Here is a 15,504-nt window from a genome sequence, read left to right on the forward strand (position 1 = left end):
CCACAGACGTCATTATGATGTTCAGACCAACAGAAGCAACCAGCCGGCCGTCATACCAGATAGATATGATGGCAAAGGACCTGTACTGGACTATCTTTGCCATTTCGAAGCTTGCGCTGGAGTTAACCGCTGGACGGAAGTGGAAGCTCTTCAATATTTGGCTGCCAGCTTGAAAGGAGCTGCTGTCAAAGTACTAGCACAGCAGACGGGACGTCAGCTGACGTACCAAGAACTCGTGAATCGCCTGAAGCACCGCTTTGGACCTGTTTCGCATTCAGAAGTATTCCTGGCAGAACTGCGTACCAGACGACGCAGACCGAAGGAAAGTTTGCAGGAGCTTGGACAGAGCATTCGCGAGCTTACATCCATGGCATATCCTGAATTCGAGGAAGCGGGCCAAGATAAATTGGCTCGAGGTCACTTTCTCGATGCTATAGTTGACCGGGATATCCGAATCGGCCTCTTCCGGGCTCAGCCTCGTACGCTCGACGAGGCCATCCAAGCTGCTCTCAACACAGAAGCATTCCTGCGGATGGAGAGTGACCGTCGGCAGTATAACCGAGTCTTGTTTTCTCAGGAGGAAGAACAAGACGTGGCTTTGAAGGATGAAGACACTACTGACAAATCCATGGGGGTGTGTGAAAATAGCACCGCTTTCATGATCGAAGCAGTGAGCGATCTCATTAGGAAGAGGGAGAAGGAGCAGCCAGCGCCAGTGCCGAGAAACGACTTGGCATTAAAGACTGAGATACTCCCTAAAAGCGAACAGAAGGAGGACAGTCAGCCTTCTGATAACAAGGAGGACACATCCAAGGAGGGTACGAATCCTCCAGACGACGGGTGCACACCAGCCAGAGAGGCATCCGAACCAGAGACATCTCAACCGCCACTACCTAGTTCTGCAGGTTCACTTCTGTCATCCACGTTCCAGAAAGGACTGTACGTGAAGTTGAACGTGAATGGGCAGGAGGTGATGTTTCTGGTAGACAGTGGTGCATCGCAGTCATATGTCTCAGAAGGAATGTACCTGAGAATGAGACCCGAGCGAAAGCCACCACTTGAACCAGTGACAAGCATCGTTCGTCAAGCAGATGGATCTCGGCTGAAAACAAAGGGACATGCTACCATGGAACTTCAGCTTGGCTCCTGCTTGTGCCATGTTGACTTGGTAGTAGCTGACATAAGAGCTGAGGGCATCCTTGGTCTGGATCTCTTGATTGGTCTGCAAACCACGCTCGACTTCGAGAACATGCAGCTGCATACTCCATGGGTATCTCTCCCATGTATAAACAATGAGAAACAGATATGTGCAGCAACGACAGCACCGATGTTGGTAAAAGGGACAGCGCCAGCCAACCTTACCGGCCTTGCTGAGGACGACACGGAGACCACGCCTCTCGACGAAGGCATATCTCAGAATCGTGTGCCGCCACATCTGGTTGACTTCTGTCAATGCAGTTTGACAGAAACTCCCCCAGAAAGCAATTCATCGGCATACCAGCTTCTGAGAGACGACTCAGAGGTGTTCTCTACAGGCCGAGCAAGGACACGTGTCAGCGTCAGCGCGACAGCACCAGTGGTTGCAGGAAAGCTACCTAGTGGACATCGCCGGTGTGACGACTCTTCCTCACCTGCACGCTATTCTCGGTCACCGGGAAGGCCACCTGATTATCTACCCCGATCGAGGAGCCGCTCACCTTTGAGGCACGCCCGTTCCTCTCGTCATACATCGGCTTCATTTTGGCACACCATGCCAGGGTGAAATATGACATCTCTCGTGTTGACCTGTCTGCTGCAAGGGAGCAGCCAGGACAGGAAATTAAGTGAAGAGACTGTTGAACTCTTAAAATATGAGATTCTGACGAACAATTTGTCTATATGACAGTTGGACAGCTTTGAACTAAAGACTGTAGTTGTCTCATAAAGTTGCTATGGAGTGTACGTAGAGTTTTGCAAAGGAGCAAAACGTTCAATAATGTTTGTAGTAGTATATTTTGTTGTCATTTTTTTTTGCTCTCTATGTGTTCGGCTCCAGGGACGAAGCCTGCATGGGGAGGGAAGCCATGTAACGAAATTCGGTGGAACCGATTCGATTTAACCGTTTCGATTATAATTTGTTATGATCGATTGTGCCTATAGCATAGAAAGGGGGCACGATTGGAACGTTTGGCAAATGCTGTAATGTGGTAGTGCATTATTATGAGTTTTAACATTTATTATTAAATATGTGGTTACTTGTTTGTCATGGGCAAGTTTGGATTATTTTAATACCAACTCCGGTTTAGACCGATGATACATGCCGAATTATAGTAACCATGTACAAGAGATACTGCTAAAATGTATAATTGTTGTACGAATTTAATAACCACGCCAACATTGTAAATAATTTGAAGGACTACTGCGAGTATATTTCGGGTGCTCATGGCCGTGCGGGATTGCCTCTTCACTCCGCGATAGGAGGGGAGGCATATAAATTGGCCGTTGTGTGACATAGTCCGCAACAAGTAGCCCGTGTATGATACATTTCCAATGTGTTGTTATTGTTTGCTTCTATATGTAATAAACTGTACCTGTGTTCCTGTAATGCTGACTTCACTGTGTCTTCTTGAGTGTTCTACCACGATACAACAGTCTGGAGAGTGGTGGTACATGTTCCTGAGAAGACCAACTAGCAAGTCATTGGATTTCGGGTATAATGGTAATGTGACTTGTCGCATAGTCCGTGCCCAATCCAAGTTCCAGCCGTCGCCATTGGATTCCGGGTATAATGGTAATGTGACTTGTCGCATAGTCCGTGCCCAATCCAAGTTCCAGTCGCCGCCTGAGGAAGTTGGTAACGGTGCGATACCAGCACTTTACCCCGTGCCATCAACGACACCTGTGCCACCATATGGTTGTGAAAGGTGTTCCACGTTAGCGTGACTGAGTTGGTAGCAAAAGTCGGTAGCAGAGTTGGTAACAAAACTTGGTAGCAGAACTTGGTAGCAAGAGTTGGTAGTAAAAGTTGGTAACAAAATAAGTGTACCAATTTAACATTCTCTACAAGTGACGCTTGGGAGTGACATACATAAGTGATGCTGAACTTGGTATGTGTGCCGCTTGTGTTGGTGAGCTGCTTCTGACACAACATAATACATGGTAGCGTACAGACTAGTAGTTTTAATGATTTAAAGGGATCGTTGTAAACTGCAACAAAACGAACCCCGCCTACTCGGCCATCCTGACACGGCTCGCGGAGACATTTGTACAGACAGTCAAATACACACTCTTAATTCACGACGAGAAGGCGAGTTCGTCACAATATATATATATATATATATATATATATATATATGTGTGTGTGTGTGTGTATGTGTGTGTGTGTAGTAATATATGAATATACATTATATATTGATAGGTATGACAGATGAAATATAGAATTGGCAATATAACGCCCCCGCCTGTAACAACAAACAAGGCATCAAATAGGTTAGAAATAGCAATGTGGGAATATGTGGTAGGTGTTTATATGTCTTTATTGAGTAGTGACTACAGTTGATGGTCTTTGAACAGAACCATACCCATCTGTCTGTTGAGAACCAGATTCCGAGGAACGTTAGGGCAATGTCTATTGAATTTGTATTCATATCCATTGAACAATACAAAATCTGAATTCACGGTACTCAAAGTATGGTCCGTGTCAGTCGGTCAGTTGATATCACGACGCCACTTAACTTTTGGGAACATAATTGTATTCTTTCCCCCTTCAGGCTTTATCACCATCTACTTCGTCGCGTATACCGGCTCACAGCTGGACGCCACTGGGGAAACCCCCGTATCGAATGTCTACCCCCAGGAGTGTGCCGCCTTGTGTTACGCGAGCGGCCAGGCTTGCCTCTCCTTCAACTACAACTTCCTCACGCGTTCGTGCTCGCTTCTGGCCATCAACAAGGACTCCGGCTCGGCAAGTTTGGAGTCGTCACTGACGACCGATTACTACGAAAGAGGTGAGCTGGAGGCCGCCCGCCATTTCACCCATTATACAGACCCGATGTCGAACCCCCATCCAATCCAACCATATAGGAATTTTGTTGCTCCAACAACAGCGAGCTTGACTGCGACGCTAACTCTGCGACGAGGCTATATTAAGCAGAAATGTTGTTCTACGCATGCGCGAGAGAACTGTTCCCATTGCCCAACCCGAGATGAGAAATGTCATAAGCGTAAGAGTTGCAGATATAAAACTTGATAGTAATTCAATTGGGCGGGGAGGTCTTTAGCGTGATTTTTTTTTTCACAAAGAAATTTTAATCACTTAACATTCAGGTACAAAATAAATGTCACATCATTATGATACATAGAGACAATTAATACAATTTGGCCTGCAGCCACAAAGGTCCGAATTCACGAAGGTGGTACAATATTTAAATCATGGTTTAAACCGTAGGCAATTTGTATGGAGCGCCATTTCGTCGACTGTAGTAGCAGGAGTAAGTAGTATAATTAGTAGTAGTAGTAGGAGGAGGACGAGGAGGAGGAATACAAGTAGTACAAGTTGTATTCGTAGTAGCAAAAGGAGTAGTAATAGTAGTAGTAGAAGTAGTAGTAGCAGCAGCAGTAGTGGTACAAATATTGTATTACAATTATTAATTAGCATTATCATTACTATGTGCATTATCATCATAATGATGATTATCCCGACACTGATGATGATTCTACACAGATTTCTCTGCTCCAACCTACGCTCCGCAAACCACGCTGGATCCGACCTACGGGTGCGGTCTTGGAGAGACCTCCTACCGCAGCAGCTGCTACACCCTGGTGGACACGGCCCATTCCATTGACGATATGAAGGGCATCTGCCAGATGCGGAGCTCCGAGCTGGTGTCGATCTCGGACGCCGGTGAAATGGACTTCGTCATCAGCCTCATGCAGACAGGTACGGTGTATACCATGCACTCAGGCTAGCTCGAAGCTAAACACCCTTCATGGCCTGATTGTCCCGGGCGCGACCACGGGGCTAGCGAGAGTGTTTATGATATTCTCGCAATATTTCTTAATCTGAAGAAAAATCATAACAGAAAACAGACAAAAAAAGGACATCGGCCGAAAAGTTCCATATTGAACATTTTAAAAAGGCAAGAGGGCAAATCTGGAAGCATAATCATGTATATTTCAGCCCAAACCAAAGCAAATCAAAATCGCAACAAAAATTGATATGACATTATGTCTTTGTAAATGAATTTAGTGGAGCATCGCCTCTGTGACAAATTAAAGGTCAATGGACCAGTTATGGTTTGATCCTCCATGCAATCTGTTACCCGTTTGTGCTGTGTATGTACATGACCCTAACCGACAATTATAGCCCATTAGATGATCGTATACTAGTAATCATTCACAGCGAAAAGGGCTCAAGTCGTTCTGTCCTTGCATGCAGGTAACACAGATGCAGTCGTTATCAACGACGTATGGCTCGGACTTAGCGACGAGGAGTCAGAAGGATGGTATAGATGGTTAGATGGTAGCTACGTCACCTACACCAGGTGGGCTGCCGGAGAACCGAACAATGACGCCAATGAGGATGACTGTGTCATCTATGACTACATAGTGAGTACCGCACTCCCTTTTCTTGTATACATGCAGCTATTGTAATACATGTGTATGCGCGTGTATGCGTCATGCTTTAACTGATATTTTTTTATTGCATTTTGTATTTTTGCACCGGTTAATTTACTTAATGTTGCTTGTGAGTTTTGCATAAATGTATTGCAAAGATTTGCAGTAATGTACCGTAAGTGACTGGATTGCAGTATGCAAGTTTGCTTTTAAGTAGCTTTCATTTTTCATGAAGTATACTGTGATATTGACGTTTTTGACGTTCATATTGTTTGAAAGTAACAAAAATAAATGAATGAAGAAATCTGTATATAGACAGATAGTCTAATAGAACGTTTAGTTTTCATTTGTAAGAGGATCGTAGATTGATAACTAATTGTGGGGTATGGAAACGTTTATGGCTTCAAAATAACAACTACTGTCAGTCATGTATGTCTTGAGTCCAAGTGTCTCTAAAGTTCATACATAGCCTTTCTGTAGATCTTTCCCGCAGTAATAGGATAAAGGTTCTATCACTATTATGACTCTGTCGATCTCCGGGTTGTACTCGGAAAATTTCCCAACGGTTTCCTGATATGCCAAATATTCTTGACCAACCACATTTGTATGATTTGTCTTGTGAACGAGGTTATATTTAGCTTGATTGTTTGCCTTCATTGGCAGCAACATCACACGGAATATCGACTACATTCTCTATTACTCATTGTCAAAAACTTGCACTTTTCTGGCGAATAAGCATGACAGCAAATGTAGTATGTAATTACATTTGGATTGTTCAAACGCCTTCCAATAGCTTCTTATAGGCCTCCTTACTGCTGATCGAATAATAGTAGGCCATACTCACATAACTCATAATTTTTCGATTTACTTTGGACATTGTCTGCAGCTAAACGGCTGGGTGGATGTGCCATGCAGCGGTGTCTCGACTTATGGTGTCTGCGAGAAAGATAAGACGACCACGAACGTGGTCGACCCCGATACCGAAGGCTGTCCAACGGTTAGTGACAGCCCTGTCATTACACTTGCAAAAAGCGCGCAGCTCTTCTTTCTTCTCTTGGCATATTAAACCTTGTGAATAGTTTTCAAATGGCGTTTGCCACCTAAAGAGTAAAGGTTGAATGCGATCTAACGATTTCATGCAATCATTTTTCATGTTGTTTTGTTAGTATTGAAGCCATGGCTAGTCGCCATTTTGCCTTTTCTCCCTATGTATGTAGTAACAAAGTCCTGAACAAATCGAATTTGAAGAAATGGTCCCTCATACACCATCTCGTCCTAGAGAAAGCCCTTTGCTGATTGTTTTTTTTCTTCCTCTTCGTTTTCTTTTATTTACTTGGGGCTACAATATTCTACTCTTTTGAATATTTTGACAACATTGTCTTTTACGTCATCAATTTGTAGACAGTCAACCTCTAAGGGGACTTGAGGAAACTCCTTCGACTTACGTGAATTTCGTCTTACACACTATAATTATCCCATGTTTATATCCATTCGAGTAGCATTTTCTTCGAGTTAACCATTTTTCGTCTTATTTGAGGTCGACTTAGGCGAGGTTGACTCTACTTCATACTTTAGCAGAACGATGGAATCACCGCCTGTTCTACGTACAAGGACCTTGCAGGGTCGTGTAAGATCCGTTTTACTCCCTTGTTTTCTATCTCTGCCTCTTCCTCTCCCCTTTTACTCCATCTTTTTCCTTCGCTTCCCTTTGCCCTTCTCTTGTTTCTCAATTCACTTTCCGTCCTTTTCTCCCTCTCCTTTGCCACCCTTTCTCAGGGATGGTTGAAGTACATGTCGACCTGTTACCTATTGGTTGATGGGACCGAGAAGAAGACATGGGACAATGCCAGACAGGACTGCCTCAGCAGAAACGCCAGGCTTGCGGTGATTACCACCAAGTAAGCGGAGCAAAAAGTCTCAACGTGCATTGTCTTTTTTTCATCAATATGATGATTATAGACTATGCATCATTCGTCAGCAGGGCTTCATTTAGCTCTCAAGAGTTCTTTGTCAGTTATCTCCAAAGATGATTAGGCGACATCAGTAGTTACGTTTAGAAGGTGATCCTTAACTTCGAGGATGAACTCATATCTAAGTATGGGGCGCCTTGCATGACATTGATGATTTCGTCACGAATTTGCTGATTTGCTGCAACTGACAAAGTCAATTTCGTCAAAACAATGACAGTTTCATGACGCAATTATCATTTCGGCCACAAAATTGTCATGTCGTGACGAAATTGTCATTTCGTGACGAAAGAGAACATGCGACATTTGGCGCCCCATATTTACCCACGAGCTCATCCTCAAAGTAAAGGATTACAGTCTGGACGTAGCTTCTATTTTTCATTTCTCCACTGGAAGTCGCAGAATTCAGTGGCCACTGTGAATAATTCACCATGTCGCGTGGTATTAAAACTCTTTGGTGCCTATCTGCTGCCGAGGGGGCATAGTGTATGGTATAGTATACACTTGGCGCTAGGTTCGATTCGCGCCATTTGCGCGTGACCATTATGGAGCAAGTTGTTTTGACCACATGGCCCTTTTGACAGAGTTGTATAAGTGGGTACCTAGCAAAACTAAAAGAGAGTGAATATGACAGTAATCACTATTCCTCATCACTGATGCGAGTAATTCTATCAACTGTAGGCTTGGGTTCTTTTTCAGAAGATAAAGAGCTATATAGTTTCCTTTGCTCGTAAATTCTGCATCTTGTTTGGTTAATGTCATTGATTAAGGGGTAGCCCTCTCAGTCTGGATAGAGCACTGGGTCGAGGAACGTATATTTCTTCTGGAATACCTTTTCTTCTTTCCAGTCATAAAAGAGGACTTTTTATTAAGGCATTATTATACTTCAAATGTCTATAACATTACTATTGTTACGACCAAAATCACACTGAGAATGATCGCACAAAAGAACCAATATATTGATGTTCAGGCGGTTTTAATTAACAGTAATATTGCCGGTACAGATTCGTAATGATTGTTCACCATAGTACAATAGCGATCAATACAAACAATATTATGAATTAGTAATGGAATCACTTACATGCATTCCAGTCAAATCTGAAATCACAAGGTCCATGTAATCCCCTGGAAATGTCCAAAGACGATGTTCGATGCACAGATGAATGATCCTTGATGCACCGATGAATGATTCCTCCGACGTATATCGATAGACACAGGTTATGGTAATCCAAGATAAAATCCACAGTGTATATGCACAGCGATACGTGTAGAATTTAGACGTTATATGACGACCGCGTCCAGTCGGTGCGTGAATGATAATCCAGCAAATGATATCCAGCTAGGAATCCAGCCTGTCACAGCTTTGACGTAGCAATGCCCGTTGACATAAGAATGGAGTCTGTCACAAATTAGAGGCGAATCAATTCTCTGCAGGCAAAATGTCTCCCAAGCCTTATCTTCACAAATATAGCAGGTCAGCAGGTAACACAGGACTGACTATAACAAGTCGCTTCAAAGCCAGAAGTGACGTAACTCCCAGAGCAGAGGTGTCGGGTACTCTGCCTACCTCAAAATTTCTGTGGCTTATATAGGTCCATTCACCCCTTCTAGAATGTTCTGTAATTTGCTCTAACCTTGGGCTACACACTTGTATGTACTCGCAAGTTAAAGACCGTTTCAGAAATCCTGTGACTGGCTCACTGTCTAATTATGTGCATAACTACCAATCACATTGGGATACAGGTACAGTGGATGATTTATGTAACTCAACCATATATGTGGGCACTTCCTAGAACATTCTAGATCGGGTGAGATACAATGTATTTCCTTTCACATGCATGTACTGTAGCTACACCAAATAGAAAGTTCTCCACTAATCTGGTCAACCTGTACACATGCACACATTAAAGCAACCTTGCATACAGTACATCATACATGTACATAACTACCAGGAAAAAAAGACCAAGAAATGATTTAGTCGTTAACCGAATTTTCAGGATTTGGAAAAAACATCCGTGCGCAAACTGACGCCTGTATGCATGCTTTGATACCGCGCCAGCGCTCAGTGCTTGTAGCTTGTAAATCATCGGATCTATTCCTATGTATCTATTTGGGAAAACATCGTTCAAACGAAGATACAGTTGGTACGAAGTAAATCAACGTGTTGCTGTTAGGAGTGGACACTATTATAGGCAAGGACAAGAGATAGCTTCCTTTCCGTTGCATCCATCGCGTGGAGTGGAGAACGTCAACCCACAAGAACTATACACAAAGGAATGTTGTCCTTTTATGATAACGGGAAGAATGCCTGAGATGAAAATAATTCTGATGTATGTTACCGAGTGGTTAAATGTCCGTGATGGCGGTACCTTTAAGCTTTTTCTTTTTTTTCCTTCTCGTATCTACTATGTGAGACGCCTTCAGAGTTTTCCAGACATTTTGTTTTCAAAAAGCAGCATCAAAATGATCACAGTTTGTTACTGTTTTTGTTCCTTTTTATGTCTGTTTTGCTTTTTTTTTCTTTGCTCAGATACGAGCAGGCTTACTTGGCCTCTCTGATGGCGGCGCTGCACGTGTATGATGGTGAGTACTACATCGGATTGAGTGACACACAGACGCCAGGAACTTACCGCTGGGTGGACGGCTCCTACCCGACCCTCTCGCCTTGGGGACCCGGCCAGCCAGGTAAGGTTTGGGAGATTCGAACCAAATGCAGTGTTCTCCTGCTTTGTAAACCGCTTCCTATGGGCATTTTCCAGTGCGGTTTGCCCCAGTAAAACAAATAACCTACAGTGGCTTGTTTCGAAAAGATGCCCTCAGTTACTGCGTAGGTTGCAGTAGGTGCAGTTTCCCCGGCAAAAACTTATAAATATTCATGATAAAGGTATTATTGCTTCTGGGCCACCATTTCTTTTAGAAAGGGGACGGGGAGAGGGGTAGTGTGGTTTGAGCTTTATCAATGAAATCATTCAACCCCTACCCATTTTAAAGCCAAGTCATCTATTGCTTTTCACATTACTTAAATACTTTGTATGTCATTTTACAGTTATATTTGTGTTGGTGTTTCCAGAGGGGCAAATGCGGAAATAAAACAACAAACATACATACGAATACAAGATTTTCGGCTTTGAAATATTGACGGAGAAGTTACACATTGCATGACATAAGGCTATTCAATTTCTTTCTGTTTGTTTGTTGCATCTTGGATTGAGGAGATTAAAGTGATAACTGTTATAGAGAGCGATGATATGATGTTCCCCAATACTAATACCTCTTGAGCAGTCACAAAAATGATATCTACACAGGAAGATGAAAAAAAAATGACACTTGATAACATACTTGAGAGTTTGTTTGCAAATCATAGTCCTCATACTAGTACTTTAACCGCTGTGGAAATGGTAGGATTTTAGTTAGATGATTGTATGGCGTCACAACACCTTTATATTTTCATTTCGCTCATTTTTCCCCTGGAGTGTAGTTCATATTGTCAACTTCTCATTTCACTGCCTTTGCCTGAAAAAGTTCGTACTACTAGAGATAATTTGTCTTTTTTTTTCTGGACCATGTGCGATTTATAGATGACACACGATTTGGCCAGTGTGTAGCCATGGTGGGCCCGATTTACAACGAAGCTGGGCTATGGATGGACGTGAGCTGTACTCTGGAACACAACTACATCTGCGAGCAACCCATGGAGGGGACCACCGACACGCCCTACACCATGGCGCCCGTCACCAACCCCAGCAACGTCGGGTGCGACGACGACGAGAGAGAGCTCGGTTACGGCGACTTTTGTTACACGGTGAGTACTTATTGCAGCTTTCTACCGGATCAAGTCGGCCCTTGGCGATCCTTTAAAATTTTTGGTGGAATGTTTATCTAAAAAAAAAACATTTTTGTAGAAAAGAGGAATAGCGGATGAGTACATTCTATTTAAACCCAACTCGTCTCCAGGAGGTACGTGATAAGAACTGACAGTGTCACTCGAATCCCGTTTGACTTTTTGTTTCAACTTTGCGTACCTTTCTCTTTAGTATTGGTTAAGGTGAGGATTAAGCTATTAACATTTTGCAAGATACTTAACTATGAAATGTTAAAAAGCAAGCAACTCTATGAGGAATTCAAACTTTATTTGAAGAAAATTAGTCTTAAAATGGCTGAGATAACTCACGACGGTACTGGCGCCAGTGCGTAATAAAATATTGGGGCATGATTGGCTGAAAGCCGCAACCGGCGGTGAAAACTCGACATGTCATATCTTCAGCACTGACATTACAACCCAGTCACATGACTGGAAACTGGCAAGACTGCTGACGTCACACTTTCAGTCGCTAGGTTTAACGACCAGTGAATCGTGGCAAAGTCGTGTAGTGTGCGGTGGACAGAAGATGGAGATGAAGTGGACGTGAGCTGGTATCTGAGAATAAAAGTTATATCATTACATTCTAAAGAACAAGCGTAAGAAGCTACGATAAAGTGTGATTATGAGAGTTGATGAGTTGACGGCCTGAACTCCTTAATAAATATAACAGATTGGACTGAACTAATTAAGTCAAACGAGGATCCCACATCAATGCATCAGTGTTTAAGTGCTCGTCATATGAAGACAAAACGCCAAAACTTGATCGATCTCAAATTGGTTATGTTCATTTGATTTGTGAATGATACATACTAGATATATTCAAGTGTCAGTTAGCATTGAGGAATTATGTCATAGCTAGCAGAAACCGATCCACGAAAGAAGAAGAAGAAGAAGAAGAAGAAGAAGAAGAAGAAGAAGAAGAAGAATTCAATGTCCATGCTCGACGCGCAAGTTTTACTCAATTGTGCAAAAAACAAAAAAAAACAAAAAAAAAACAACAGCGGCAACATGAAACACAAAAACAAAAATCAAACGAGGTACCGACCAGAGAAGAAAACGAGACGTGAGACGAGCCGTTGTGATCTCAGTGGATGTTATCATGGACTCTATGGTCACACTTTGAGTCGGCTCTTAGCAGCTATTCGATTTCGATTTCAATTTCAATTTATCCTCGTATTCCTCAGTGAAAAATGTGTGAAATACAATTATGATGATACATAATGTCCAGTGTACTAACATAGAACATGGCGGTCAATGTGTCATAGTTTTGATCCAAGTAAAAATGCTATAGAGAAATGCGATGGAACCTACTTAAAAAGAGAAGCACAAAGGAACCTACTTTAACATTGACCCCCTTTGGAAAGGCGCTTAATCCCCTTAAATCGTGACTTTCTCCAGCCGTCTTGATTAAGTCTTGTGACTGGAAATAGATGGGCCAGGACGAGAGAGTGAGGCTGACGATCCTGCACAACTCTTCCTCACTTGGATCGGACTGATTAGCCACCTTCGCACTCATGGAATGTAGTGATATTAGAAGTTGTGGTCGTCTTCACCTGCGAAGGACGATCACCATCATCATCATCATCATCATATATCATCATCATATATCATCATCATCATCATCATCATCATTATCATCATCATCATCATCATCATTTCCTTTGCCTCGTCATTCCATGATATCTTACAGCCTTCAGTCCTGTAGTTGCTTCCTCATAAGCATTTAAGTCCTACCTTAGTAGCTACGTAAAAGAAATTCAAGCACACTCAATTCCTATGATGCCCATTTTCCGCAGATGTACGAAGGCGGATTTAACACCGAGAAGATGTTGACGTGGTCACAGGCCGAGGTCTTCTGCAACAGCAAGGGGGGACATCTGGCCAGCTACCACTCCAGCGAAGAAGAGGCCTACTTTTTGGAAAACTTTACGCCAAAGTAAGAGCTGCTGGTATCCAAGCGAATGATGAGGATAAACAAAAAAAATAAGTTATATTAACAATGAGAATTTAGATAAAGATAGTAATAAAAGATGATAGTATAGTCGTAATCGTCTTTATCATGCTTTACCATCGTTGTTGTCAGTTAATATGATCATTATCATAAATGTTTCTACGATTACCCATGCCAATGTGATGGAATATCAAGACCTCAGTATTCATGTAAAATCAATAGCAGCTCATCTTAGCCACCAAGTCGAAGTTCTAAAAAGCACTCTAAGATAATATCACTGATCAACCCCAAACTTTATAAGGGGACATCAGCTCTGGATGTCGTTTAACAGTGCACGCACTCCAAATCCAACCAGTAAAATGTTGACGAAATTAACACGTTAACCACTAGTTCAGCTGATAGCCTAAAACAGAGTGGCTTCTTATACCCATTACCGAATTAAAAATCGGTATGTATAAAGGATGTTGCAGATAAAGCGCCTTGCTCGCGAACACTGCTGTTACGCTGCTGTAACACCTTATACGAGATCATCCTAAAACCAATGCGCAGCACTTCAAGATAATAACTTCGTTATACAGGAAGACGGAATCATCACTACGGTATCAATAATCAAGGTGTTATCTCTCTCTCTCTCTCTCTCTCTCTCTCTATATATATATATATATATATATATATATATATATATATATATATGTATGTATATATATACATATATATATATTACTTCGGGGCTACTTTTTCTATTATATTCCTCATTAATTTCAATAAGTTTTGGATTCAGTACCCTATGTGGAATGGGAAAACACGTTTTTTGTTTTATTTTTTATTTTTTGCTGTAAAAACGCACGAATGGAAACTTTTGATTTTGCTGCGAAGCTGATGAATACATTTAACGTTATTTCTTGGAATGATGGAAGCGATTCTTTTATGATGAGTACCTCACCACTAGCAAAACGAGTTCGTTTAATTCAACTTTTCTTCCCTTTTCTAGCAACACTGTTAACAACTACGGATTCTGGCTCGGAATCAATGATCACACAATACAAGGTGGTAAGTCAAAACTCAAACTTTGCTTCCTACCTTGCCTTCAGGTATTTACGTTTCACGTGTACACCATATCTCATCCCCCTCCCCCCCCCCCCCCCCGCGCGGTAAAAATAAGAACATACATATATATTTGCATTATGACTGCCAAGTATATTGCACCTTCTATACTGAGTGGCTTATTTCTTGTTCTTTTGCAAGAGTAGCTCACGAAGATATTTGTCCTTTGCTTGTCCAAGTGAGTGTGTCTATGACCATGAATCGGAGTGTCCGAAATTGCTTAATAGCTTTAGCAGAGGTAGGCGTGTTATCACGCCATAAACTGTATATAACATAATACACTGTACATCTATATATTATGCAAACAACAGTCAATCGGCTGTAAACATTAAAAGAAAAAAAAGCATTGAACTGGTTATCTCCATTTAGATGCTCCTTTGTCTTTTTGAAGGGCATCAGACACAGAACTTTCAAGGTGACTCAGAGTCTGCACTTGCAAACTTATACGAGATTATTGAAACACGTAATAATTCTATTTTTTTTTCACTGAGCAGAAAGTGGTTCACAAAAATCGAAGCCTAATGAATATATCAAAGGATATTGTTCCACTGACAAGTCAGCTCTTACCAGCTGTGTTCAGGGACGAGCTACATGCCAGAGAAGAGTGTACAATTTGTGCTGTTAACTCACTGTCAATATTTGTATTTTGTATTTGTATTTATTTATTTCCGTATTCAAGCATTAAAAAAACCCAGAGTAACACAAAGAGCAGAGTGAAAACAAACAAACAAATCTTAACATATAGCACACATAGAGACAGTATACATAAAGAGATCAGGTATACATGGATACGGAGGGATTGCCCATTCAGCTGTGTCAGCGAGAACACCGCTGTTCTTCCGAGGTCCCGAGAGTATTGATGCGACGAAATGTTCATATGAATAATCAAGTAATTCAATAAGATAATGCATAAAGTGACTCGTAAAAATTCAGTACGACGTACACTGTATCTAAAATTAGCAATTATAAAAAGTGAGGACAAAATTTTTCAATCTATTTCTGAAAGATAATGAATAACGGTCTTG

At 41.9% G+C, this 15,504-nt stretch overlaps 1 protein-coding gene across 1 annotated transcript in view; it reads left to right on the top strand.

Annotated features, from left to right (window-relative positions):
* LOC139744727 (macrophage mannose receptor 1-like) overlaps positions 1 to 15,504 on the top strand; it is a 78,338-nt gene that overhangs the window by 30,097 nt on the left and 32,737 nt on the right. The window contains exons 19-27 of the mRNA XM_071655149.1: positions 3,750 to 3,986; positions 4,703 to 4,918; positions 5,417 to 5,586; positions 6,482 to 6,592; positions 7,372 to 7,493; positions 10,093 to 10,247; positions 11,141 to 11,364; positions 13,221 to 13,360; positions 14,367 to 14,425. Coding sequence (XP_071511250.1) covers positions 3,750 to 3,986; positions 4,703 to 4,918; positions 5,417 to 5,586; positions 6,482 to 6,592; positions 7,372 to 7,493; positions 10,093 to 10,247; positions 11,141 to 11,364; positions 13,221 to 13,360; positions 14,367 to 14,425 — 1,434 coding nt within the window. The remainder of the gene's footprint in view (positions 1 to 3,749; positions 3,987 to 4,702; positions 4,919 to 5,416; positions 5,587 to 6,481; positions 6,593 to 7,371; positions 7,494 to 10,092; positions 10,248 to 11,140; positions 11,365 to 13,220; positions 13,361 to 14,366; positions 14,426 to 15,504) is intronic.

The sequence above is a fragment of the Diadema antillarum genome, unplaced genomic scaffold (genome assembly GCF_040938485.1).
Source record: "Diadema antillarum isolate AM-2024a unplaced genomic scaffold, OU_Dant_1.0 seq00001206_RagTag, whole genome shotgun sequence".
NCBI lineage: Eukaryota > Metazoa > Echinodermata > Echinoidea > Diadematoida > Diadematidae > Diadema > Diadema antillarum.